The sequence below is a fragment of the Lampetra fluviatilis genome, chromosome 44, assembly GCF_964198595.1.
Source record: "Lampetra fluviatilis chromosome 44, kcLamFluv1.1, whole genome shotgun sequence".
Taxonomy (NCBI): Eukaryota; Metazoa; Chordata; class Hyperoartia; order Petromyzontiformes; family Petromyzontidae; genus Lampetra; species Lampetra fluviatilis.
In genome coordinates this window covers 3,567,928-3,595,748 of record NC_136318.1, presented here as the reverse complement: position 1 = coordinate 3,595,748, position 27,821 = coordinate 3,567,928, and the positions used below count along the sequence as shown (strand labels likewise).

The following is a 27,821-nucleotide window of genomic DNA, read 5'->3' as shown; positions in this document are numbered from 1 at the left end:
AGTTGCGCATTTTGATGTGGCGTCACATTTCTCACCCCCCCCCTCGTCACACATCGTCACAAATGTCTGACCCCCCCCCCCGGTGCGTGACGTCATTTATGGACGGCCCCCAACACCCAGTGACGAGTATGTGAAACGGTCCTGGGCCACCCCTAGGTAGACTCAGCCTGAAATTAGCACCTGGTGCGGTGTGTAAACATCAACACTCGGGAGACAAAGGCGGCCGGGCGTGGCACTTGGCTACTAGCACCACGGGTGTGCTGCCGTGCCGGTCCTGGGCCACCCCTAGGTAGACTCAGCCTGAAATTAGCACCTGGTGCGGTGTGTAACCATCAACACTCGGGAGACAAAGGCGGCCGGGCGTGGCACTTGGCTACTAGCACCACGGGTGTGTCGCCGTGCCGGCCTTGTCAAGGATGCTGCTACTTCGCCAAGAGCACTTACCAAAGGTCTGTTGTGGCTATAAGGGGGGTCTTTGTCTTTGTTGCGGTAGTGTTGTTGTGGTGTAGTTATAGAGCAGTTGTGGTGTCGTCTGTGGTTGTGGAGAGTAGTTGTGGTGTGTGTAGTGTGTGGTTGTGTAGTGTGGTTATGGAGAGTAGTTGTGGTGGTGTGTAGTTGTGGTGTTGTCTGTGGTTGTGGTGTAGTGTTGGTTGTGGTGTAGTGTGTGGTTGTGATGTAGTGTGGTTGTGGAGGGCAGTTGTGGTGTAGTGTGGTTGTGAAGAGTAGTTGTGGTGTAGTGTGGTTGTGGAGAGTAGTTGTGGTATAGTGTGTGGTTGTGGAGAGTAGTTGTGGTGGTGTGTAGTTGTGGTGTTGTCTGTGGTTGTGGTGTAGTGTTGGTTGTGGTGTAGTGTGGTTATGGAGAGTAGTTGTGGTGCAGTGTGTGGTTGTGGTGTAGCGTGGTTGTGGAGGGTAGTTGTGGTGTAGTGTGTGGTTGCGGTGCATTGTGTGGTTGTGGTGGCGTGGTTGTGAAGAGTGGTTGTGGTGCAGTGTGGTTGTGGTGTAGTGTGTGGTTGTGGTGGCGTGGTTGTGAAGAGTGGTTGTTGCTGGTTGTTGACCTCATGCCGCCAGACCACCGCTCACCTCCCCACCACCAGAGCCGCGAATCGATCGCGAGGTTGCAGGCGACTGGCAGAGCGGCTCCAGCCACAGCATCGGATTCTTGAATCCACCTGTACGGAGTTGTCACCCCTCTGAATTAATGGAATTCATGGCCAGGCACCGCAACGTGGCAGTGCCCGCAGTTGGGTTTAACTCTCCAACACACCACACAGTCAGTCGGTAGGGCGCTGAACTATTAACTTATTGCTCACGTGACATAGATCCTCACTAGTTGGCTGTGTCAGGTGGTGGCGGGTTTAACGGCACATTTATTGATTTATTTACGCGCTCAAAACCGCACCCCCCCCCCCCCCCCGATATTATGGACGATATTAGTCGCGAAAGTCTTCGTGTGAAACAACGGGTTCGCCTTGTCCTGGTCAAACCGCGTCACTGCCTCGCAAGCTCGAGTGGCTCCATGGCGCCACCTGGCGGTGGCCGCGGGTGCCGTGCCCGCGGTGCTTGCGGCCAATCGCCACCAACACCTCGGGCAAAGGGCCCGTGCCCGGAACGTCCCAAAAAAAAAGTAATATTAAAAAAAAAACTTCTTTAAAAACACGCTTTTTATTAAATGTACTGGCAATGGCAGAACTCCACGACTCTAGGAAGTGGCCCCGAAGCCATAACGCAAGGGACCGTGGTGATTTACAGCCAACGTCAGTTGAGCGTGGACAATTAGAGCCAAGCCGAAACATAACATATAAAAAAATAATGTTTAAAAATATATATATTCTTATGATAGAATATAGTTTTGTCATCAGTATGACATAAGTATACCAAGTTTGCAGTCGATACCACATTGGGAAGTGGGTAAAAATTGAGTTACAAGTTACACCATACTTCACCGGGCTGGTAAGTGTGGTTCGTGAAGACGGAGGGCAAACATAAAATGAACTTGAGAACGAACGGGAGGATTTCTCCACAAATCTGGCTGTGGCCTGATGAGGCTGGTTGCAATTACTGGTGAAACGTCATACTCTTGATTGTAAATGTTGTGGATTTACTCTAAAACACACCACTGTGCTGTACTAGTATACTACACTATACACTACACACTACTATACACTACACTACTATACACTACACACTAGTGTTGTACTAGTGACGAATTGGCCACGTTCTGTTTACGTGACACAACCTTACTAATTGGCTGTGTCGGGTGGTGTCGGGTTTAACGACACATTTGAATATTTTCGCGATCTTACCCAATTAAAAACCTCTATTATGGATGATGTTGGTCGCGAAAGCCTCCGTGTTAAACGGACTTGGCTCCACTGCCCTCGAGCAGCCTATAGCACCTGGTACGCACCTCGGGGTTCCCATCGTCGTGTGGCCGGCTACGGGAGCGCTCGCCATTTTTGGCGAGGCCCGAGTAGGCAAACGCACGGAGCGAACAGCGGATTATATAATTGTTCGCGGACAAATGAAACACACTCGTAAGTCATGCCGAAAAAGATCTTCAGGAGGACCGCGAAGCTTGGACAAACGTTGGCACCGTCCGGCTCGTCCACGATGACTCTGCGACCGTGGGGGGCAGTCCGCACGACACTGCACACGCGCGTCGTTTCACGCGACCGGGCAGACGAACCATCGGAGACCCGACCGCGGGTTGCCCGGGATATTTCTTGACCATTTCCTCACCGCTCGAGAGCTTCCCCTCCCCCCCTCCCCCCTGAAGGACATCTCAGCTGGCAGGCGCACTCCGTCACCGACGTTTAATGGTTTTTTATGGTGGGTAACGCACCTATTACACACACTTTATACACAAGACAGCAGCATTTCAGGGTTTTGAGTTAAGACGATCATAATCACAGCGAAGGGTTAATAAATTCGCATTCAGTTTCTTAAGAAGCTCGCAGCACGTGGATGGAAACGTCGGGGCATCGTACCGTGCAGCACGCGGTGCAATCGGAGAACGCACGGGGGGGGGGGGGGGGGGGGAAGGGGAGCTGTACGGCGAAGTGCACCTGCGGCAGAGGTCGCAAACGGGTTTTGATTCCTTACCCGTACCCGGCCGCACCAGGGTCACAACCTACCCGTACCCTACCCGAAATGAGTGACAAACGGTTACTCACCAGTGACTCACGGTCTACACGTACCCGGCCGCACCAGGGTCGCAAACGGGTACCCGTACCCGGGTATCGGGTAGGGTACGGGTATCGGGTACCCGGTTGCGACCTCTGGGCGTTCCCCTGACTTGCCGAGTGACTCGGGTGACCGCGCGCGTTGGGCGGGGCTTTCCCAGAAGCCCTTGCGGGTGGAAGGCATCACGAGTGCTGCGGCGGGTGGAGGCCTCCTGCCAGCGGTGGCTTGCGCAATCGCGGGGCTGCACTTTGACCTTTAGCTACTTGCGAGGAAAGGTCAGGACCGCGTTGCATGACAACATTAAATACCGAGTGTTAATTGTTACGTAATGTATTATCACGCAGGATGTTTACGCTGAAACGTGTGATCGTGACATTAAAAGTGTAGAGGCGAACGTCGCGGCCAACCGACAAGCCGCCCACTTTGAGCCGCGCCGTTTGTCGACATCGGATCGCTGCCGAGTTGTTGCCAGGGCGGAGTGATGCCGGGCCGGAATGTTCTGGCTGCGGCCTGAACCCCTGCCCAAGTCGAGTTGAAGAAACTGAGCAATTGGCGACGCGGTGCCGAGTCGGCAGCTCCAGTTCAAACTCGAGTGGAGCGGCTCAGGGCAACCGGGTGCAGACATCCGAACGCGGCAGTCGCCCAGCACAGCTCCCAAACAAGACAGCCGAAAGCAAACCACAGGCGGTTCTGTTTATACTGCGGCAGAGGTGAAGCCGCTGCAGCGAGACAGGGAGGTTGCGACATTGACCGCGATGTGAAATAAACACGAGTTCTCCGATCAAACCGCGACTCCGAATCGCACCGATCCATTGCACCACGGAGGAAAATTACTTGCACGCGCAATCGTTACTCACAGATTACTTTAGATTTGGGACAGCAAAAACTATTTCACAACTTCGAAGCCATTAACATAAATTCACAAGTTAAGTAGTTACACTGAGAAGACGAGAAATAACACGCTGGCTAAAGACATCACCGTGACTGAGTGGGCAATGGCAGGGTCGCGTCGCCGCTACGAGGGACGACGACCGACGGTCGCCACAGGGGTGCAGCCGGGTGGATTAACACATCGCAGGGTACCGCGCGAGATGGCGACAAGTTTGGGGGAAGCCTTCATCCAGCAGTGGATTGACCATGGCTGAAGATGATGATGATGACTCAGTAAGTGGGTAACACTTCAGCAATATAGCGACAGATACTGGGCGTGGGTTGACGCACTGGTAAGCGGACGAATGGATGAGCGAGGGGTTTAGCGAGTGAGTGAGTAGGTGTGCAAGCGGATGAGCGAGTGGGCGAGCAAGTGGGCGAGTGGGTGTGCAGGCGGATGAGCGAGTGCGTGAGCAGACGAGCAAGTGGGCGAGCGGTTAAAACGGGCGAGTGGGTGGTCGAGCAGCGATGCGGTGGAGCGGGCGGGCGAGCTCACTACCGCGCGTCTTCCGCGCTGTACATGCCGCGTGCGCGGCGCAGCACCGAGTCCTTGGTGGCGTCGTAGGGGTGCTCCTTGGAGGGGATCTCCAGCACGGCTGGGATGGAGCGGTTGTGAGCGTCCACCACGTGGCGGATCATCTCGGCGATGAACTGGTTGATGAGGATGATGGCGATGTCGTCGCGAACGAGGAAGCTCCTGTCGCGAGACAAAGAGAAACAAAGCACGTGAGTGAAGGTTACATTTACCATCCCCCCAACCGCCTCGCCCGACGTTACCCGGACCGTGCCATCGGCATCACGGGAAGAAGCATCCGATCAGAACTTTAGCACGGCAGGGCAAACTCACCAGGCCACAGAAGCGGCACAGCACCAAGAGACCTTTGGGATCCTCTTCAGGTGACCTGAGCCTCACACTTCAAGGGGGCATCTCTCTTCCACCCATCCACATCCGAGCAATGTTCGACCGTGTGACGGCACAACCGAAACCCAAGCATCGCAGGTGGATTTAGCCACGGCACAGAGAAGAACCCAACTGAACAAGGTGTGTTTGTTGTTGTGGTCAAGGTGCGTTTGTTGTGGTCACTTGGGGAGATCTTTTGACTCACTCACTCCACTTGAGAACCCCGATCCCAACCCAGCGTCTCAGCGGTGCCAGCTCAACGCTCTGACCTCTGAGCAAGTGCTGTTAGCGAGCACCACGTGCCGTCCACTTCGGTCTGCAGTGTTGATGTTTAACCCACTGCACCAGGAACTCGTTTAAGACCGAGCCAACACAGGGCAGGGCTTGGACAGGTTAAGATGTTAAATCACCACTGATGATGGCCGTGGGCAGGAGCTGAACTGGGGTGGGTGGGTTCATAGTACAATGCGCTAGCCACTACACTACCGCTCGCCCCACACACACCTCAACACAACGACTCGTACAATACCCACTGGCTAACCATTGAAACCGGGATGGTTATCTGGGTTATGGCCAGGATTGAGGCAGCTTGCATGAATCGCCCCTCTACGCCCGTTGGAGCCAAGTGCTGGGCCGACAGGCACCTGCAATAAAGACGCAGCACGAGACACGCAACACCGTGCACACCATCGCCCGCCATGGTCAAGCCACTGCTGGATGAAAAGGGGGTCTCTCCCCCACATCACGCGGTACACAAACGGGGCTACAACCACAAATGGGGGGGCACATTCAACTCGTAGCGACGTCTCCCGACTCCGACCGTTGCAGCCCATACTAAGCCGGCGGTGGAAATTCGACATTTCTCTGGCCGGGACCAGTGATAGAAAAGAAAATGTGTTCGTAAAAAAGAAAGTGTTTGTTAAGAAGAGTTAGATTCCGGGCTGGTGTCAGTGGCGAAATGAGAATCGGTTCCAAGTCTCCCCACTCCAGCCTCCCCAAATCCGCGGTGACCAGTGTGGTGAAGTATGGCCAAACAGCATCAATGACCGACACGGCCAGGTGGACGCAGTCATCCAGCAGTAGATGAGGACACAAACACACAGAGACGAGTAGACAAACACAGAGACAATGACACAGACACACAAGAGACGTGTACACACACAGAAACGTGTACACAGACACACAAGATGCGAGTAAACAAACACACAGAGACGAGCACACAAACACACAAGAGGCGAGTACACAAACACAGAGACAAGAACACACAGAGACGTGTACACAAACACAGAGACAATGACACAGACACACAAGAGACGTGTACACACACAGAAACGTGTACACAGACACACAAGAGGCGAGTAAACAAACACACAGAGACGAGCACACAAACACACAAGAGGCGAGTACACAAACACAGAGACAAGAACACAAACACACAAGAGGCGAGTACACAAACACAGAGACAAGAACACACAGAGACGAGTACACAAACACAGAGACGAGCACACAGCGACTGTAATCACGTCGAGTATCCACCGCTGAGGCCGCGAAACGGAAATTTTCTCTCGAGCGAGAAGGCGTCGGGCATTTTAAAACGCCACCACCGACAACGACGATGATGATGATGACGACAACGATGATGACGATGACGACGAACACGATGATGATGACAACGACGACGATGATGATGACAACGCTGATGATGATGACAACGATGATGATGACGATGACAACAATGATGACAACGATGACGATGATGACAACGATGATGACGACGACGACGACAATAAGGATGACGACGACGATGATGACAACGACGATGATGACGACAACGATGATGACGACGATTTCCGTGCCGAGGTCTTAGCCGCGGCGGCCGTGTCGAGGTTCAGCTCAGCTCCATGTAGATTAGACACAGCCCTGTGAGCCAGAGGTCGCAACCGGGTACCCGATACCCGTACCCTACCCGATACCCGGCTACCCGTACCCGGCCGGGTACGGGTAAGGAATCAAAACCCGTTTGCGACCTCTGCTGTGAGCCCTGCGGCTCTTGACTCGGGTGTACCCTCAACAAACACGAACAAGAAACGACTTAAAGTGACGATGAAGATGATGGTGGTGGGGACCCCCCCCCCGCCCCGCTAGGCCGCAAGCCGCAGGCGCCTCGCGCGGGGCTCGCGAGCTCAGGAGGGCGGCAGAAAATCTATCCGAGCGGCGGCCACTCACCCCCCCCCACCACCACCACGATTCTCTTAGTAACGTGGAACTTTAGATTTGAAGCTTCTTTCGTGACTGCAGGGATTCATCTTCTTGGTTCTTTCGGTAAAGTCACGTAGAAGGGAAATAATAAAATAATAAAAATAAAACATAATAAAATTATTCTCACGACGTTTCGGCCACAACGCAAGCAGAATTATTTTATTATGTTTTGTTTTTATTATTTTATTACTTCCCTTCTACGTGACTTTACCGAAAGAACCAAGAAGATAACGTGGAACATTAAACTCTTTGGTTCTTTGGGTAAACTCACGTAGAAACATGATAATAGATCACTAAGCTTAGTTTTTGTGTACGCAGTCATCTATTTTATTTTTATTCTTTACCGAAACAACCAAAGGGTATGGGGGTTCCTTAAGCCACGAAGGCTTCGAATCGAGACGTGGAACATTGTTTGAACGCGGCACGGACGTACAATAAATTTACGTACGTAGATTGAACTTCTTTCGCACCGTACGTAGCCAACCGTGCTTATCAACCCATTCAGAGAATGATTTATAGGAGCGTTAACCCCCTGTGCGTCTTCATTCACAAACCCAAACAATCATTCGGCCTACAACCCTCCCTCCTCCTCCTCACTTGAAGGTCTCCTCGATCTCCGTGACGCTCGTCTCCTTCTCCACCACGAGGAAGTTGGGCTTGCGGTTCTTGTTCAGCTCTCCAACGCCGCCCAGCAGGAAGCCCGTGCACGTGTCCTGGTCCCCGATCACAGCGATCAGCTTTCCGCGGCCCGCCATCGAACAACCGCCTTCTCCTCCTCTACCACCACGGCGAGTGAGACGGAGAGTCACGTGACCCGGCAAGCCGGCTGACACGTGACCCCCCCCCGCTCCTCCCCTCCCTACCCCCTACCCGATCCTCCCCCTCCTCCCTCCCTCCCGTCAGGTGCCGTGGGTTGATTGACCGAGATGACTGGGCAGTCAGTCTCACAAAAAGACAAAGATCCCCCGTGTAGCCTTAACAGACTGCAGGGGCAAGTGCTGTGAGCGAGCACCTATGAAGGCCGGCACGGCACACGAGGGGGTGTGTGGCCAGCACCACGCCCGACCGCCTTTGTCTCTCCAGTGGCGATGTTTGCACACCGCACCGGGGACTCATTTGAGGCCGAGTCGACCTAGGGGAGTCCTGGGACCAGTGCAGATAATCGTCACCGGTGTTTTCCGTGAGCGAGAATCGCCGGGTTAATAGCGCAGCGCGCTAACCGCTCACCACCACACAAGTACACACACACGTACACACGCGTACACACACGCGTCTTTGCACCACACTGTTACCGCCCCCGACGCTGGAATTCGCGTTGTTTATTAATCGCAGCAACCCACCGCTCCCATCTCGTGCGCAATGAGGCGGCCTCCGGCAGCCCGAGCAGAGCTCAAACCGGCCGACTCCGCCCTGCGAGGCCGTTCCGGCTCCCTTCCCGTGTGGAGTGACTCATGCGGCCAGCTATGGCTGCAGAGTTTGGTAATACATGTTGTTTAACGTCGTTTATTGTGAACATTCGGTCACAGTTCCAATGATCACTGTTTCATTGCTTTTATGGCTTTATTTTGGTGATTTTTGAAAAGTTTTTCGGTTTGGCCATGTTTGTTTGTTGTAGTACAGAGTTAGACTGATGGCCTTAATCTAAGTTGTCTTGTGGTTGTTGTTGTTTGACTTGCATCCCACTGGGATTTTTGCACACAGTGTTGGTGTACGGTGTTTTTTCTGCAATATTTTGCTGTCTTTTCTTGGATTTTCTGTTTGCACATAGTCACGTTAAGATGTTTTCTTGTTCATGTTTTTGTTTTGTTGTTTGTTGCGGTTGCACCCGATTCAAGAGCCGAATGGCTCACAGGGCTCTACCTAATAAATGAAACTTGAAACTTGTGTGCCCACAAACAAACAACAGCAGCAGCCGCCGGCTCGCACCGGCCCGGGCCTGCGGCCTCACCGTGGCCGGCATCTCCCTCGCCCACCATCTCGGTAGTGGCGGCGAGGAGGGGAATCCAGGGGACGCGTTCCGATATCGAACTCCCGAATCCGTGGCGGATCAAAAGCGCGGCGCGTATAACCGCAGTGGCACCCCGCGCCGCGCTCTCTTTAACAGGAGGGATCGCGATCGTCAAACTCGGGCTGCGGCGTCTTCATTCTGCCCAGGTCAATCCGCCTCGTCACACAGTGGTCGCTTTGACCTCTGGCGGGGCGAGACAGTAACATGATAATTTCTCACGTTAACATCACGAGCCCCGGCCACTTCTTGATGACCCTTGGGCTACACCCATTTTAAACCTTTTAAAAGTCTGCCTCAGCAGCAGAACCATGGCTTTCCCACCTGATGACGGACGCTTGTGTTGCGCCCGAAACGTCGTGATCTATTTTATTTTCTACCTACGTGAAAGAACCAAAGAGTATGGATTCCTGCAGTCACGAAAGCTTCAAATCAAGATTGAAACAGACTGCAGGGGCAAGTGCTGTTAGCGAGCACCGAGGAAGGCCGGCACGGCACACGAGGGTGCTTGGGTGGCCAGAACCACGCCCGACCGCCTTTGTCTCCCCGGTGGTGATGTTTAACACAGGGACTCATTTGAGGCCGAGTCGACCTAGGGGAGGCTCTGGCGGGGCAGTCACCGCGGGGCTCTGCGGTGCATCCCCTCCCGCCCGCGTGCTCACGGCTCGCACCGCGCGTTGGTCAGCGTGAAGTCCGACGTTTCTCTCCGCGTGCCGGTAGCTCTTTCAGACGAGCTGAAGTTCCTGTGAGAAATCTGTAAATGTCCCGACGAAGCTCCCGGCGCTAAACGTCGGACACCACCACCACCACCACCACGCTGACCAACGCGCGGATGTTTCCATAGCGAGAAATTCCGCCACCAAATCGTGACCTCTGGGAGAGAGAGAGAGGCACGGGGTGAGGAAGCAACTTGAGCCTTTATTCCACATGCACACCCGGAGCCGTTGTTAGTGCAATGTCATCACCCACCCACACACGAAATACGATTCTCTTAAGAGTTCTCTATTCATTCATTAATTCATTTATTTTTCAAACTTTTTTTCATTTTCTTTCTTTTAAACTTCTGTTTATAACCCACGGCACTGTTTACAAAATAGTTCTTTTCAACCATTTAACTTTACAAAAAGGAGAGAGGTCGCCGCCGCCGCCGCCGCCGCCACCGCACAGCTGTGAGACAAATATTTCCAAACGCAGTATTTACACGCGCGACGGCCAGCAGACTGATCCACGGGGGGGGGGGGGGGGGGGTCAAGAGTTCACAAACCCAGATACGAGCGGGGAGCTGGGAGAAGCCAACCCAGGTGTGTTGCACGCACCTGTGGTGGCACCACTGACACTTTTGTTGGGATGATTAACTTGTTACGGGGTTTCGTTGTGGGTGCCCACAACACACGATGTGTCCTCGCGTGTGTATACAATACACGCGCGTGCGGAGTGATACACCCATGCGTTCGCACGTGTCGACCAAGACAAAGTCCCCACCCACTCGAGAGCGCTGTTAGCGAGCACCTATTTAGGTTGGCACGGCACTCAATGGAGTGGTGTGTGGGGCTCGCTCCACACCCGACCGACTTTGTCTCCCCAGCGCGGATGATTTACGCAGGGCACCAGGTATCACTTCAGACTGAGCACACCTAGGGGTGGTACAGGACCGCTTGTGTAACCGGGGTTTGTGCATTTCGGGAGAGGTGGGCCAAGAGAAGCCCACGCCGACTGAGGCCACGCACCTTCAGCGCACGCCGCCAGCGCGCGGAGCGAATTCTCTCGCGGTCAACCTGTGCGCTCACAGTCACCCTGCACGCACGCGGTCACCCGCTGCGCCCCAGTGTCTCCGTGTAACCCGCTCGTCCGTGGCACCGCGCGTCTCTCATCACCCCAACGGCCGCCTTCGCCAGCAGTGGTCGGGCGCGACCCCCCGCACCCCCCCCCAACGCATGAACCGTGGTGCCCGCCCCCCCGCCGCCGCGAGCTCTAGTGTTAAACATCTCCCCCAGCTGCACCATAAACTAGTGTCTTACAACAGCGCCCAGCCTGGTCTGCGTCACCATGGCAGCAGTGCCACCCCTGCCCCCGGTTCACATCGCCGCCGTTAGCCAGGTACTTCCTTGGTTTAGCCGACTCCCAAGGCCCCGCGCGCTTCGTCGCGGCTCGGCTCTGGCTCAACGGAGCCGGCTCCGAGCCATGCGCTTCACTTGAGCCGGCTCCGAGTCACCGTCCCAGCCACGCTCAGGGTTTCCGCGAGCCCGAGCCGCGACGAAGACTTGCGGCCGTAGTTGTGGAAACACTTTACACCCCCATGTGCTGGCCACCACGCAGCACTTGGGGGTTAAGAGGGCTTTACAAATCTCTACGTGACCCACCAACCCTCGACCGCAGGCACTCACAGCCACCACACCCGGCCGTTCTTGCGGCCTACCCCCATCCGCAGCGAGAAGCCTGGCGAGACGATCGTAACCCCTCCATCGCCATTCGCCCCGCTCGGCGTGTCGGGGTCTCCACACACCCCCCCCACCCCCCAAGGCTCTGTGGAATCCCGTAAACGACCAAGGGACCTTCTGAAAGAGTGCGGTTTTGACACCGCCGAATGTCTCGTCGCGTCCACCACCGCACCTCACCTAGGGCCGTGCGCGGCACAACGCGGGCACGCGGAGGGCGGCGACCGCGCGTGACGCCGCATGCACAGCAGCTGCCCTGCGCTCTTGAAGCTCACGGCCGTTTTCACGCCGCCTCGTGCTGCCCTCCGTATAATTATTTTCTTAAAATGTACAAATATTTATAATCCCGCGTGTTCTGCATTGTCAAAAATTGGCAGCGACTCCCCCCCCCATCCCAGCCCGTGGAATATTTACAAACGGTGCCCTTCACAAAAACTCCGAGCGCAAAGCGCCAACAGCAGTGGGCGAGAGCAGACAGCAGCCGTGCACGTCGCCCGAACCCCTGCTCGCCCACACTCCCCCTGCCCATGAGTTCCTCCCCGCAACGTCGCCACCACCGCCACCAGCACCACCGCCAGCAGCGCTACCACCAGTGGATGCCAGCGTTGACAACAACCGCACGAGCACCGTCTCCGTACGAGGTCCCAACGGTGGGACTAGCCGGAGGCTCGGCTGAGCTAGAAACCAATAACGGCCAGGGTCGGCTTCTCGGGAGACCACGAACCCTGGTGGAACGCCGGCCCTGGTGGAACTCCAAACCCGATGGAACGCTACCCTCAAGCGGGACGTCAATCCCACGTGGAACCGGACGCCGGCACCGCCACCCACAGCCGGCGGCAGACCTCAACACGGGCGACACGGGGCCGGGGGCGGCGGTGGGCGCAGGGCGAACGCGGCCTGAGAACAACGCGGACCGCCGGGGATGTTCGGTGGGCGGAGGCGGCGTGCGGGTTTGGTGCAGCGCCGGGTCCTGGACGCCGGACACGGGGGACCGGTCGCCACGGCGAAGAGCGGGCCCCGCGCACGCGTCCCCCCCCCCCCCCCCGCCCGACGGCCGCGTGAAGGGAGCGGGGCGGCCGGGCCCGCGAGAGAAGCGGCCGCCGGTCAGCGCTGCCTCTGTAGTGTTTGGCCTTTCATCAGGATGTGCAAAAACAGAGTTGGGTAAGAACGTCCTCCCGCCTACGCAACGTTGAACGCGGCTCTCCGCAGCCAAACGCGACTTGTCACGACGTTATTTACAGCATCGATTCGTTGTTAACCGGCGGACGGGGGCCGCTCGTGACAGCGCAGAGGCCGTGCGTGCGTGCGCGCCTGTGTGTGTCCCGTGCACAGACAGCCTCACGTCGTGGTGCACGCCAGCTGTGATTGTAGCTGCGAGTGTAGTCCGTGTGGCCCTCTGTGTGCACGATGCGCATGCAGTTGCATGTCCCTGTGTAGTGTGTGCCAGGGTGCATGCGTTTCTGTAGTCTGGCCGGAAAGGTGCACCCAGCCTGGCACAAGCACTGTGGTGACGTCACTGCTAATTAGTAGCGATTGGCGGCTGTTGTTGTTGTTGTCAGTCTGTGTGCCAGTCATAGGTGTCTGCCGAGTGCCTTGTTAATGGAGTCTGGCGAGTGATGGGAGAGTGTCGAGTGGTGAGCAGGTGAGGAATCTGGTATGTGTGGCATGTCCAAACGCTGCCACGTGTCAATCAGTGCAGGGAACACGAGTACCGTATTCTCCTTAAAACCATTACCGAGTCTTACTTTAAGGAGCCTCTTATAACCCAGAGAATATGGTACTTACAGATATAGCAGACAAGGGGTACCCCAATGCATTTACAATAACAAGGTGCAATTATATCATAGCCACCAGATTATAGGAACGAACTCCCCCCCCCACCACTGCATATTAAAACAAAAGTTGGGGGTGCGTAGTATAATCCAGAAGGTGCGAGCATTTGTTAGTGGGTGTCAGTGTGTGCGTGTGTCAGTGTGTTACAGTGTATGGAGGAGACTCGTGAAGGACGCTGCTGGGCAGTTGGGAGGCAGCTGCCCTCCAACAACAACGATGGCCAGAGGGGGCGACGCTCACAACAATGAGCGGAGAGCCGGGCGGCTAAAATGCAGCAAGTTGGCACAGTAGGGATCACTGGTGGTGCATCTGCCAGTCGCCTCGGTCAACCCGTGGCATCTGGGTCTGTCCCGTGACCTCTTGCCAACGAGGCTTCGACACTTCACGTGGCCTCAAGAGTGCATCTGGCCTGGCACAAGCGCCGTGGTGACATCGCCGCCACTTAGTGGCGAATGGCAGCTGTTGTTGTTGTTGTGTCAGTGTGTGTGTTAGTATGTGTGTGTGAAACTTCATAGACCCCGGGACCCATTTTGGGGTGCGCTTTACTCTCCCAACCAGGGGGATTTAAGAAGGAATTCCTCCCCCGCGGGTTTCCTGCGCAGCTCCCCGGCCGGACGGCTGCCCCGTGGATCCCGAGGGAACTGCGTCAAGACTCCGCGGGGGGCCGCCATCAACGTAGAAAATTCACGCTGCTGCTGCCCCCGACGTCACCCGAGGCGACGGAGCGTTTGCCTCTTGCGCCAGAGGCTTCATTTCAGCCGGGTTGGCGGCCCGGTAAACCATTTCCGCGCGCGGCTTTTATACCTCTTGCAGCGGCGCCCTGGCTGATGCGGCGGCTACGAACCACGCGCCACCGGCTCCCGTCTACCGGCGACCCGGGAAAATATTCTGCATAAGACGTGGTCCTGGCGGACACGGAACGCGGGCGGACTTTGGGGGCCTGGCGCGGTGGACGTGCCGGGGATGGGGGGGGCGGGAGAGTTGGGGGGGGGGGGCATCGTTCGTTGAGGCCGCCGGGGGCGCGGTTACTCCGGGCGGTAGAGCATGGTGAGCGTGACGGCGACCACCAGGCACATGACGGGAACAATCCTCGCCCAGGAGGTCTGCTGCTGACGAGAGGGGGCAACAGGTCACTTGCGCACTCAGCGCCCACTCTTTGTCATCATCGGTCAAGGTGACAACTCAGCTCCTCGTTAACCACACAGCTGTCAACCCCTTGTCAGTGCTGCCCCTACCTTGTTACAGACCGATTAAGACCTTGTCGGTCACCCCGTGCTCCTTGTAAATCTCAACATTCATCAAGCCCCAGGGAGAAACACAAACAAATAGACAAAAACATGTTTTTACTCAATTTCCCTGTACGAGAATACGGGTAAACTGTATGGGTTGACAGATATGTAACCACAACACTCCCACACCCTAAACGTATGTACAAAGACAAAGATCCCCCACGTAGCCTTAAAACACTTTGGGGCAAGTGATGTTAGCGTGCACCTACGAAGGCCTGCGGGGCACACGAGAGGGTGGGTGGCAGGCAACACGCCCGGCTGCCTTTGTCTCCCCAGTGGCGATGTTTACACACCACACGAGGTACTCATTTGAGGCTGAGTCAACCTAGGGGAGGCCGAGGACCGGTTCAGATAATCGTCACCGGCTGTTGGCCGTGAGCGAGAATCGACCTCGGGTCACCGGGTTCGTAGCGGAGCGCGCTAACCGCTTCATTGTTGTGTTTTTGCTGCGCAGAATCAACTGCGATGTTGACAGATGCAACCGTCGTGCCTCACCTGTTGGGCTCGCTTGCGGGATTCATCCAGGGAGGTCTGGAAGTGCGAGATCTGGGTGCTGAGCTCTTCCTTCTGCTGCTGAGCCGTTGCGAACTTGCGCTGCCAGCATTCGGCCTCCTCCCGTACCTCCTCCACCTGTGACACCGAGCGGTCGTGGGCGGGTGGGCAGGCGACGGAGCAGGTGAGCGAGCGAGTCGGTGGGTGACAAGGTGGGCGAGTGGTTGATTGGGTAAAGGAGTGAGAGAGAGATTGGGTGAGCGAGCGTGTGAGCGGGGAGTGGGCGAGTGGGTAGGTGATTGGGTGAGCGAGCGAGTGAGTGGGCGAGCGACTGCGTGAGCAAGCGAGTGAGCGGTCGTGTGATTGGCTACTTCTGGTGCTGCTGCTGAACACACGTGTTCAGGCGAGTATGAGTGTGCGTGCGCGTACAGGTGCACGCGTGCATTTGCGTGCGTGCGTACTTGGTCTAGCAGCGCTTGTGTGCGATCCTTGGCCTGGCCCAGCTCGGCCTCGAGTTCGCTCTGCAGCCGCTGCTGCTGCGCTGCCAGCTGAACCTCCAGGCTGCGCTCACGGACGCCAACGGAGAACCGCGAACAACCAAGCACACCGGTTAGCAACCGTGGGCCCTCGGCAGCGAACTCGGCAGACAGAACGGGCGACACGTCTCTGGCAGCGGCCCTTCCTCGCGGCACAGAGGCACGCGGGGTATTCGCGCCGCAGGGAAATGGCGCGAGCGGCCATCGCCGGGGCCGTGATGCTGTGCGCGATCCCAACCGAGCCAACCGCGGAGGCGTTTGTCGAATTTGGCAAAACATTCGGACGCGACGCCGGCGCGCGATGTCCAACTCGGCTGGATCCGTACCGGGCTGCCGCGAAGCTGACGGCGCCGTAGTATTCTACGGTTCATGCGCACCGCGGTATTAACCGGGAGCCCGAGGGGGATATGGAGGAGGGCAAGGACGAGGGGGAGGGTGACGAAGAGGGGGCAAGGGGGGCAAGCGGGGGGAGGGCGAGGGGGAGGTGGGGCGTTGACGAGGAGGGGGAGGGTGGCGCTGGCTACCTGCGCAGCGCCTCCTCCCGTTCGGCGAGAGATGCGCGGAGCTGGTGGCCGGACTCGAGCAAGGCCGCCCGGTGCTCCTCCTGGGCCCCGGCCAGATCGGCTGCACACAGACGCGGCACAGACGCGGCACAGACGCGGCACAGACGCGGCACAGACGCGGCACAGACGCGGCACAGACGCGGCACATGAGGCTTAGAGAGGCGCTCGCCTAACGGTCGCGCCCTCACGGCGAGGCACCGGCGACGCTGGTGCCACCGAGCCGCCCGTGCTACCCGGCGGCACGCGGCATTGTGATGGGGAGGTCGTGACAGGTGGCGTTATGGTGGCGGTGCTGCGGTGGTGGCACTGTGGTGGTGGCGTTGTGGCGTTGTGGTGATGGTGCTGCCAAGCGCTCGCACCCCTGAGCTGCGCCATCTCCTGCTGGTGCTGCTGCTGCAGGGCGAGCGAGCGCGCCTCCACCTGCTGGCGCAGCGCCGCCGTCTCGTTCCGGTGCCGCACGACCTCGGCCTGCAGCCTCTCCAGCTCCTCCCGTGCTCGCCTCAGATCCATCTGTTCGACATCAAACGCAAACAGACCCGCAGACTCGCACCAGAGACCCATAGACTCGCTTGGACTATCGCCGATCGCCTCGACAACGGATCGGGCTGCGCGATGCTGATCGCGCGATCGGCATCAACGTGGGGGAGAACTAAACCCAAGACGGACGCAACGAGATGGAGCCACGCCGACGGCCCTTCCACGGATACGTGGCTGCGGCGGTGGTGGTGGAACTCGTGATGTCGGTGGCAATGATGGCGGTGCTGTGGCGATACTCGTGGAGTTTGTAGTGGTAACGGTGGCCCTGATGGTGATCGCGGTCGTTGACGGTGGCTCTCGTAGCGGTGGCAATAGTGCCGGCGCTCACACCTGCAGGGTGAGTGCACCTGCAGGGTGAGTGCACCTGCAGGGTGAGTGTACCTGCAGGGTGAGTGCACCTGCAGGGTGAGTGCACCTGCAGGGTGAGTGCACCTGCAGGGTGAGTGTACCTGCAGGGTGAGTGTACCTGCAGGGTGAGCGTACCTGCAGGGTGAGCGTACCTGCAGGGTGAGTGCACCTGCAGGGTGAGTGTACCTGCAGGGTGAGTGCACCTGCAGGGTGAGTGTACCTGCAGGGTGAGCGTACCTCCAGGGCGGCCGTCTGGTCGTGCTGCCCGGCCTGTGCGGCCTCGACGCGACGCTGCAGGTCGGCGTTGTCGCTGTGCGCACGCGCGAGGCGCGACTGAGCCTCCTCCCGCTCGCTCTTCTGCTGCGTATGCAACCCCGACAGCTCCTCCTGCGCCTGCACCAGGAGCTCTGCATCACCGCACAAAGACAAAAATCCCCCCGTGTAGCATAAACAGACTGTTGGGGCAAGGTGCTGTTAACGAGCATCTGCGAAGGTCGGCACGGCGCACGAGGGGGTGGGTGGCCAGCACCACGCCTGGCCGCCTTTAGCTCCCCAGTGCTCACGTTTACACACTGCACCAGGTACTCATTTAAGGCTGAGTTGACCTAGGGAGAGGCCCGGGACCAGTTCTGATATTTGTTACCGATGTTGGCCGTGAGTGGGAATCGAACTCGAGTCGCCTGGTTCTCAGTGCAGTGCAGCAATAACCACTACGCCACACACACGGACATACAAAGAGACGTGCAGACACCAAGAAGAAACAGACACAGAGATAGATATACATGCATACACACACGCGCAAACACAACAACATTCGCCATTAAGTGGCGGTGCTGTTGCCACGCTGCTTGTGCCAGGATAGGTGAACTTTGAGGCCACGTGAAGTGTCGAAGGATCGCTGGCAGGTTACGGTGACGCAAGTCACACAGGCAGCTGGGACTCACCCTGCAACCTTTGAATCTGCTTGAGGTACCCCTCCACCTTGGCCTTGCTCTCAAGCTGGTCCTTCTCCACGGTGGCTGTGGAACGACGAAGACAGAGCACGTTCACCGTTTGTCACCACCGCCACCACCATCGTCGTCACCGCCACCGTCACCGCCACCGCCGCCACAGCCGTCACCACCGTCACCACCGTCGTCGCCACCGTCACCGCCACCGTCACCACCACCGTAACCACCACCGCCGCCAGCTTTTTAACCACGACGACGCCGCTCCGTCTCCGCCGTGACGGCACAGCGGTAGAGCGAGCAGCGCACCGTTGGCAGTCGACTCATCACCCCTACGGGGTAGATAAAATCACCAACCAACTGTGTGGAAAAGTCAACAGTGGTTGTCCTACGGATAGACCCGCCCCTCCCCCCGCCATAGCAATGAGGAATTTCCATCGCGGGCCCGTGGCTGCAAACAGAGGACGAGCAACGCCTTCGGTGCTCGTTTGAGCAGCAGGAGATCGCTCCGAGTTCCTCCGCGGGGGAACGTCCCTTCGGCTGCCACCGTGGCCCTGGCGGACGCCCTCGCGCGTTCCTCTCCGTCCCCAGGCGGACGCGCGCCCCACACGCGCCCCACACACGTTCCTCTCCGCGTTGTCAGCGAGCGCCCTTGAGGAGCGGCGGAGGAGGGGCGTGCGCCGGTGCACGCTACGCATGCATGAACTCGTTTCGCACCGTACGCAATCGGAGGTGCGGGGGAAGGATAGCAAACTAAACGCAAAAAAAGCCGTTCGAAAGAAACGGGTTTTCAATCGCCACGACTTAGAAGTTGCCATAGCTCCCAGTGGCGTCCTAATATCGGAAGGAAGAGCGTTCCAGACGGCCGCAGAAGCGCATCTCAAAGCGCTCGATGTGGTGACCGTCTTTGTTCGACAGGCAATCAGCCAAAAATCCGCCGCGGCCGCGAGGTGCGATCGGTACCCAGCGTCTGCCGCATCTGCTCCTTGCCGGACTGCGCCGCGTCACGCGCCCGGCTCAGCTCCTCCTGAAGCCGCTCCATCTCCCCGAGGGCGGTCCCCGGCTCCCCTGTGGCGACAAGACGTGGCACTTGGTCAGCGCGCCGTAGCTTTCCTCCCGTCCCTTCAGATTGTTCTACGGGCGAGGTTAAACTTACCCCTCCCGAATGGAATCGGAGATGCGGGGAAGAAGTCGAAGGTGTGGGAAAAGAAATCGGAGATGCGAGAGAAGGAATCGGAGATGCGAGAGAAGGAATCGGAATGGACACGCAGGCCGCTCCCCACCCACATCCCAGAGAATCAATGAATACGTGCTTTTAATTGTGTGCACACGTAAGAGATAAAACAGTAATGATGCTCGTAGCCCTTTGTGCTGTGCGCACGGCATCCTTGGGAGCTCCCTGTACGCGGGGGCAGGACTCTGAGATACGGGGGAAGGAATCGGAGGGGCGCAGGAAGAAGTCGGAGATGTGGGGGAAGGAATCGAGGTGCAGGGGATGAATCGGAGGTGCGGGGGAAGGAGTTTTCGCATGGAGGCGCGGGGAAGCGGCGGAGCGTCCAGAACCGGCGCTACCAACAATGGGCCAAGCTCTGTGCTCTCGTAGTGGGAAATCTCGCCACCTCCATAAGAAGTTTTTTTTGGGGTTAGATCGCGTAAATATATAAATGTGTCGTTAAAACCCACCACAGCCAACTAGTAAGGGTTGTCACGTAAACAGAACGTGTTGAATTGACATGTTCTGTGTTTTTTACACGATCTAACCCCCAAAAAACCCCTCTTATGGATGACATTGGTCGCGAAAGCCTACGTGTTCAACTGGCCAACTCCATTAACGACGGATCATAAACGAGGGAGGAAACCGGAGTGCCTGGAGAACACCCACGCATGGAAGGGGGGGGGGGAGCTAACGCTCAATCCCTGCACAGATGGAAATTAACCCACTGGCTGCACTGCCATGGTGCGCCCTGGCAAGCCAGGAGATGACAGCAATGGCCACGTGGAGGGAGGGAGCTTTCCGAGCGGCCGAGCGATCCACCAACCCTCGCCGCTGCTGCCTCCAGCGCTGGGTCCAGCGCTGGGTCACGGTCCACGTGCAGCACCGCGACTCGCGCCCCGCTCAACCGGGGACCGCATCGTACAACAACCGTACCGTGCGGAGCAATAACCGCGTGGCAACAATGTGGCAACCGCGTCGTGCCGCATGGTAACCGTGGGGTCCCACGTGGTAAGCGCGTGGCAACGACGCGGTGCCGCGTGGTAACCGTGTAGTGCCGTGTAGTGCCGTGTAGTGCCGCGTGGACTGCCGGGGACGTTACCGGCTATCGGCGCGAGTCTGTCCCGAGGGTCCGTGTCTTCGCGTGAGGAACCTGGAGCAGCAGCAGCAGCAGCGGGGTTGGAGACAGAGAGGGAGTCGGTTCTTTCCCTCCCATCGCGCTGCCAAGTGGAGCATGTTGCCCGAAACGTCGCCGATTGTACACGTTTCCTTAAGGCCACAGAGCCTTAAGGAAACGTGGACAGGGAGCTCCCACGGATGCCGTGCGCACAGCACAAAGGGCTCTGAGCATCGTTACTGTGTTATCTCTTACGTGCGCACACAATTAAAAACACGTCTTCATTGATTCTCTGGGACGTGGGCAAGGCTGTCGGAGCGGCCTGCGTGCCCATCCCGAGCGGGGCTCCACCCGGCGGGGGGACGGCGCCAAGAGCTGCACGAGGACACCCCCCCCCCGCGCCCCACCGAATACCGGCGGCGAGTTCGGTGGCGGCGGTCACGTGCAGTGGGAGCGGGGTGGGAGGGGGGGGGGGGGCGGGGGGAAGGAACGGGGTCCCGGCCGGCGCTTGGGGCGGCCGCTCGGGACGGCGCAGGCGCAACTCACTTGAGCAGCTGGACACGGCGTCCTCCTCGCAGGCGGCGGCCGCCTCGCGCTCCTCCAGCCGCCCTGCCGAGCGGCAACGGCGACGTTTAACACCGCTCAACACCGCTCAACACCGCTCAACACCGCTCGACACCGCTCGACACCGCTCGACACCGCTCGACACCGCTCGACACCGCTCGACGCCGCTCAACGCCGCTCAACGCCGCTCAGCGCCGCTCAACGCCGCTCAACGCCGCTCGTACGCACGGAAAGATCCTCCCCCCGGCACAGGCCGCGCACGCCGGCGGTGCCGTTAGCGCGAGCGGCGCCACCCAAATCTGCCACGCCACGGGGCTGTCCGGCCGACGCCACGCCCGGCCACCTTTGTCTCCCCAGTGCTGGTGTTTGCACACCGCCAGAGCCGCAGAGGCAAATCCTTTTGAGCTCTGGGTTTTTTGATCGGATCTCTCGAGGGAGAGTCCCCGAGAGCGACGCAACTCGCTGGCTGGGCTCACGCCGGGTCATTTATATGTTGCGTTAAATCGTGACCCCCGCTGCAGGCTGATAAACAGAGAGACAGACGGACTTGACAGATGACGGATAGATGGATAGACCGACAGATGAACAGACACAGTCAGACAGATGGACACAGACGGAAGGACACAAACAGATGGATGGATATAGAGGGACAGTTGGCTGATAGATAGATGGATAGACAAACAGACGGACGGAGCGACAGACAGAGCTAAGCACGAACGCCGTCACCTTCGTTGTGAGACGCGACCAAGGCCTCACCTTTGAGGCTCTGGATCTCCGAGTTGGCTTGGCACAGCTGCTGTCTCGTGTGGCCGAGCTCCTCTGCGGTTAAGAAAACACAAAGCAATCAACGCCACGTTGGACACGGGGTGGGCGGAGCACACAAAGATCATCGATCGCACTGCGACTGTTTCGACGAGGCGGTGCTTTGCTAACGAGGCGGGACCGCAAAGGGGAGGTTGGCCTCTTCGCGTGTGCGCGCTCATTCTAAATGTGGAGGCAGAAACCGGAGGACCCGGAGAAAAAATCCACGCGACCTACAAATATACAGCTGGCGTCAGGCTCGGGATCGAACCCACGACCTCCTGTATACCAGGCGAGGGAGTTAACATCGCCTAGCCACCGTGATGATGATGAGAGACACGCAATCTCCAAATATACAGGTGGCGTCAGGCTCGGGATCGAACCCACGACCTCCTGTATACCAGGCGAGGGAGTTAACATCTCGCCACCCTACGTCACTCCACTGCTGGATGAGGGCCTCCCCACACATCGCCACACCAGTCAGCGTGGGCTGGCGGATGAGGCTCACCTCTCAGGGTCTCCACGGCTCCCGATTGGTCATTGGAGTGTGGCTCAGCTCCTGGGGGGCCCGGCTCTGAGCAGACTCCTGTGACGCAGCCACGCACGGCTCATCAGGGTGGGGTGGGGGGGGGGGGCAGGGTGCTACCAGGCAATGCGCCATTGACAGAGCTGGCTCACCTGAGATTAGATCTGCACTACCGGTAGGCCTGGCTCATCTGAGCTAAGAGCAGCGCTACCAGTGGGCCTGGCTCACCTGGGCTACCAGTAGGCCTGACTCACCTGGGCTACCAGTAGGCCTGACTCACCTGGGCTACCAGTAGGCCTGACTCACCTGGGCTACCAGTAGGCCTGGCTCACCTGGGCTACCAGTAGGCCTGGCTCACCTGGGCTACCAGTAGGCCTGACTCACCTGGGCTACCAGTAGGCCTGGCTCACCTGGGCTACCAGTAGGCCTGACTCACCTGGGCTACCAGTAGGCCTGGCTCACCTGGGGCCCAGCCAATCCCCCGAGTGGCCTCCCAGAGATAATCAGCGCTCAGGAGTTAACGATGTTGCTTCGTTTGGGTTTGTTCACGGCAGTCTGTTTTTGGAGTGGGTTTTATTTCCAGACATGTAGACGTCGGTGCAGATTACTGGAGTGACATTCGTTTAATCGTTCTATTTTATTATCATCATCAACCGTGATCTATCCGCCGCTGGATGAAGGCCCCCCCCTCCCCCCCAACAAGCTGTTGACATCTCACGGAATTTCAGTGCCAGCGATCCACCTCGCACCTGTGCGAGAGCCGATCCCATCGCTCCACCTCCACGGTGGACGATCCCATCGGGCGCGTCCCACCCTGCCTCGGTCGTGTATCCCCAATCCCTTCCCTCAGCTTCACCTCACCCCAGCCTTCCCCCTCGCCTTGTCCCCCCCCCCCTCCCCCAACACAAGTAACGTTGCGGCCATTCAAGCTCCCAATGGGCGAATGCCGATTTGGTGGCAGCGGTGTCTTTGCGGCGCGACAGCGACGCCCAGCGGTAGCTCTCACCGTCCTGGGTGGATGGGACCAGCTTCCTCTGTGCGGCCTCCACCAGGGCCCTCAGCTTGGCTGGGCGGGCACAGGCGGCGGTGCACACAGACGCACGCACGCAGACACACGCACGCAGACACACGCACGCAAACACACCCACGCAGACACACGCACACAAAGATAAAGATCCCCGTGTGTTGCCTTGACAGACTGTTGGAGCGAATGCTGTTAGCGAGCACCTATAAAGGCCGGCACGGACACGCGCATGCACGTACGCACACAGAAATGCACGTACAAACAAAGACACACACGCACACACACGCATCCCTGAAGCAGGCAGAACACGGATCAGTTTCAACTTCTCTCCGTGTCTCCTCAACAGCAGTGGATTGACCGTGGCTGATGATGACCATGCAGCAACTGGTGACTACCGGTCTTCCTCGGCGCACTGCGGCCTCTTAACACCGCTGCTGAACGACCTCCGTCCTCACACGCGGGGATTCCGTCTCGACGCACGACGAGCCGTGGGTGGGAGTTGCGTAGCCAGCGTCACGGCACTCACAGTCGTCATTGACGTCCACTCACAATCGTCGTCGTCATCACCGTCGTCCACTCACAGTCGTCGTCGTTACCGCCGTGCCAACGCGCTCTTACAGCCACTTCCTCGGCAAGCGTTTTCCCTGACCGATTTCGCGAATCGAGGCTCACGCCGACCGGCGCCACTCGGGTAGCTCACGCGCCGGGTAGCCCACATGCGGCGGCGGTCATTAAAGCTCGCTTCAAAAACTCAAACTCTTCAAAGTTACCTCTCCCACAGTGGGGGGCGAGGGGAGGGAGGATGGGTGGGGGGTGGGTCCACGTGGGGGCACGCGGGGTTCGCAAAGCGGACGACGGGAGGAGTGGGGCGGGCGCGAGGTCACGGAGAGGCGCGGCGCCGGCGGTCACGGCGCACACACGAACCTTGCAGGTCGTTCATCTCCGCCTCCATCGAAGGGTTCGAGTCGTTGGAGATTCCCAGCTTCACTGCAACGGGCACAGAGCGAACACGGCGTCACCCCGCGAGCCTCGGGTAATACGGGCAACTCGCGCAACTCGGGCAACTCGGGCAACTCGGGCAACTCGCGTGCCCCGATGACGAGCGGCCAGCGACAAACAGTTCACAGTAACCGTGGCAGCAGCGACACGAGAGCGACGAGGAGGCGACTGACCGCCGGTGAGCGGGTGACCGGAGTGAACCGGTGAGTGCCGCACCATGTAACGGACCGGACTGCTTTTCGCCGAATGCCGGGCACGGTGAAGGGCGCATTTAGGGGGGAGGCCGCTTTTAGGGGCATTGTTTGGGAGCCAAAGTCAAAGTGCCCCACTGCTCGAATGAGCACTGGCACATTGGGTGCTCCGTTTCCCGTTTGCAGCGCTGCGGATTGAGCGGAGGAAATTCCACATTTCTATGGAGGGGGGGGGGAACCAATTTGGCGCATTCGTGGCGATTAGGCGGTTAGACAATGGGGGGGGTTGCGCTACGGAGAGTCGGGCCGGTGGAGCGCGAGGGTGTGAAGCCCGGAGTGCGGTGACGGGCGCTTACTCTGATGCTGTACGATCTGCTGCACCAGCTCCGTGCAGGAGTCCACGCCGGGTGGTGCTACGTGCGCTACACACGCGCACACACAACACACGCACAAAGTGCTGTTAGCGCACGCACACGCGGGCACACAGACGCGCACACGTGGGATAGTGGGGTACGGGTGAGCCCCGGGTGCGGGTGAGCGCGGGGTGCCGCTCACCTTCGTCGATGCTGCCGTTGATTTTGGAGGAGAGGTCGTCCACCCGGTCGTCTACGAGGCAAGGGGGGAGGGGAGGGGGGCAGACAATCGGCCTCCGCACCTCTGAAGTAGGTAGCTGCCTATGTGTCGTGGGAAGCGTCAAGGGTTGGTGTGGCAGCTGCCGCGTGAAGTTGAATTGGCAGCTGCCTATTTGAAGTGGGAAGTGGCAAGGTTTTATTGCTGCTCTCCGGCGTTGGCCCTTCGTCACCAAGTGTGTGTGGTGCATGGCGAGGGTGATGCAGGTGTCACCTCGCCCCGCACATAGGGCGGGCCGCCTCAAGCTGTTTGTAACACGCGTGTGCGTGCGTGCGACACGCGTGGCGGTGAGTGTCGCTACTCACCGAGCGAGGCGCTCTCCTCCTTCAGGCTGCTCTTCTCCTGGATCTGCTCCAGTCGCGCTGAAACCAAACAGAGCTGCGAGTCAAGGGCGATGCAGCCCCTAGAACACTATATCCCGGACCCTATATCCCTTGCCCTATATCCCTTGCCCTATATCCTGGACCCCATGTCCCCTCGCCCTATAACAAGAAATCCCGAACCATAACCATAACCCCAACCAGCGCACCAGTCACTCCGTCGCCAGGTGGCCATTCCAATACCCTACACCTATAACCCAAGCCAAAGTCACTAAAAAAAAATTTAAGTGAATAAAAAGAATAAAAATAAAATAATAAAAACAAAAAAACACTAATAGACTGTAATGTATAAACTGCCAGTACATTCACTCCGATTAACAACCAGGCTACAGTCTACATTAGTGTTTTTATTATTATTATTATTATTATTTTTATTCACTTATTTTTTTCTATCTCCGTGACTTTACCGAAAGAACCAAAGAATATGAATTTCTGCAGTCACGAAAGTTAAGTAAAAATGTAACCAAATCACTGACAAAAAGCCTTCCCCCACCGTCTCTACCCCCACCCCCACCCCTAGTTCACCGTGTGGCGTAGGCGGTGGCGTTACCCTTGACGGAGGCGAGCTGCTGGCGCGTGAAGTCGTTGTCGGCGGTGAGGGCCTCGACGCGGGCCTGCAGGGCGCTCTCCTTCTGCTCCAGCTCCTCCAGCTGGGCCTGCAGCTCGCGCCGCTCCTCGCCGCCCCGCGCCACCGCCTCCTCCTGCCGCTCCTCCGACACCTGAGGTGGGGTGGGGGGGCGGCGTCGTCGTCGTCGTCACGACGAGGTTCGCGGCGCGGAGAAACCGTTCGTCGCACGCAATGGATTGCACCTCCGCCTCTCCCCGCCATGGGTGGACGTCACGGTGTTCCGACCGCACCGGCCGTTGGTGGGAACTGCCGGGATGTAGAGCGCCTCTCGGCACCCTGTCGGCTGCCAGCGTCCGGGATCGCGGCTCAACTCGCGCATTCGCCCGCGCCTAACCGTCTCTCCCTCCCAGTCGCGGCGACGGCGCCAGCGGGAACGGGGGCACCGGGCGCCGCGCCGCGAGAGGCCGCCGCGGCGCCGCCTTGCGCGCGCGCGTGTGCCGAGAAGCCACGTACCCGGAGTTTTTCCGTGAGCTCCTTGACGCTCTCCTGGGCGTCCGTGTGGCACCGGGCGATGTCGAGCACCTCCTCCTGGGACTTCTCGAACATCTCCTTGAGGTGCGAGCACTCGTCCTCCGTGTTGCTCAGCGCCCTCTGCGCGCGCAGGCGACCGCGGGGACAGAGAGGGGCGCACGCTCAGCGGGGCCTTCGGGGGGGGGGGGGGGGGACCGCGATCGCTCCGTCTCTCTCGCGGACTCAGACCGTCGCTCCGTCACGTCGCCGGCGGCTCGGCGTGTCGAGCCCGCGCACGGCGACCGTGCTCGAAGCCGGGCCCCCCACCTCGACGTCGGAGAGCTTGCGCACCACCTCCAGCTTCTCCTGCAGCACGCGGCGCAGCGACTCCTTCGCCGTCGTCTCGTAGCTCAGCTTGTCCTCCAGCAGCGACGTCAGCTCCTTGCGCAGGGACTCCTCCGTCTGGTTCTGCGGTCGTCGCGGGGACGGCCAGAGGGGCGCAGGGGTCGGGGCGAGGGGGGGATGGCAACGTCAGCATGGTCGGCAAGCTCGCACGGGGTCACCCTTACTTTACCGTGCTACCCGAGTAACTCTCGCCATCATCACCATCGCCAACCCTTGGGTCTCCGCCGCTCCCCTTCCCAGTGCCACCGACACGCGTGGCGGCGAGTGCCGCTGCTCACCGAGTGCGGCGGCGAGCGACGCACTCGCCAAACCGATTCCCGCTATTGTCTGGCGGCGCTCGCTCCACCCTCTCACTTTCCCACCGCTGCCGTGCCGCCACCACGGAGCGGGGAGGAGGGGGGGGCGTGCGAGTGCAGGAGGAGGTACCTTGGCGTGCGCTTGCAGCTGACTCTCCAGGACCTCCAACCTAGACAGCAGCCGATCCTCGTCCATCAGCGCCTGCCGAGCGGTAACAGGGACGACGCGCGGGGGTCATCGTCTCCGCACCTCCCACCCCACGGTCATCCCCACAGTGTCCGCGTGTACACGCCTGTGGGCCCCAGCGTGCCCGTGTGTTTCCACGTGCTCGTGCATTT

At 58.7% G+C, this 27,821-nt stretch overlaps 2 protein-coding genes across 2 annotated transcripts in view; both read right to left on the bottom strand.

The window, feature by feature from the left end:
• Positions 1-2,798: 2,798 nt before the first annotated feature.
• Positions 2,799-8,037, bottom strand: ATP6V1F (ATPase H+ transporting V1 subunit F). The gene is made up of 2 exons (XM_078876472.1): positions 7,871-8,037; positions 2,799-4,810 (listed from the first exon to the last, which is right to left on the bottom strand). Exons 1-2 carry the CDS (start codon positions 8,026-8,028, stop codon positions 4,609-4,611), a joined length of 360 nt encoding a protein of 119 aa, XP_078732598.1. The 5' UTR covers positions 8,029-8,037; the 3' UTR covers positions 2,799-4,608.
• Positions 8,038-10,181: 2,144 nt separating this feature from the next.
• SLMAP (sarcolemma associated protein) overlaps positions 10,182-27,821 on the bottom strand; it is a 37,154-nt gene continuing 19,514 nt past the window's right edge. Inside the window, exons 7-27 of the mRNA XM_078876458.1 lie at positions 27,613-27,684; positions 27,109-27,249; positions 26,785-26,922; positions 26,254-26,422; positions 25,629-25,685; positions 25,249-25,299; positions 25,050-25,115; positions 24,428-24,490; positions 23,486-23,545; positions 22,462-22,539; positions 21,909-21,971; positions 21,135-21,197; positions 20,574-20,624; positions 19,222-19,326; positions 18,256-18,330; positions 17,549-17,718; positions 16,786-16,936; positions 16,388-16,487; positions 15,789-15,888; positions 15,331-15,465; positions 10,182-14,655 (exon numbers count right to left, since the gene is read on the bottom strand). Of these exons, the coding sequence (XP_078732584.1) occupies positions 14,572-14,655; positions 15,331-15,465; positions 15,789-15,888; positions 16,388-16,487; positions 16,786-16,936; positions 17,549-17,718; positions 18,256-18,330; positions 19,222-19,326; positions 20,574-20,624; positions 21,135-21,197; positions 21,909-21,971; positions 22,462-22,539; positions 23,486-23,545; positions 24,428-24,490; positions 25,050-25,115; positions 25,249-25,299; positions 25,629-25,685; positions 26,254-26,422; positions 26,785-26,922; positions 27,109-27,249; positions 27,613-27,684 (1,992 nt within the window). The 3' untranslated portion in view covers positions 10,182-14,571. The remainder of the gene's footprint in view (positions 14,656-15,330; positions 15,466-15,788; positions 15,889-16,387; positions 16,488-16,785; positions 16,937-17,548; positions 17,719-18,255; positions 18,331-19,221; positions 19,327-20,573; positions 20,625-21,134; positions 21,198-21,908; positions 21,972-22,461; positions 22,540-23,485; positions 23,546-24,427; positions 24,491-25,049; positions 25,116-25,248; positions 25,300-25,628; positions 25,686-26,253; positions 26,423-26,784; positions 26,923-27,108; positions 27,250-27,612; positions 27,685-27,821) is intronic.

Coding starts and splice junctions, on each gene's coding strand:
- ATP6V1F (XM_078876472.1), bottom strand. CDS start 8,028: ATGGCGGGCCGCGGAAAGCTGATCGCTGTGATCGGGGACCAGGACACG. Junction 4,811..7,870: donor GAGATCGAGGAGACCTTCAA/GTGAGGAGGAGG, acceptor GTCTCGCGACAG/GAGCTTCCTCGTTCGCGACG.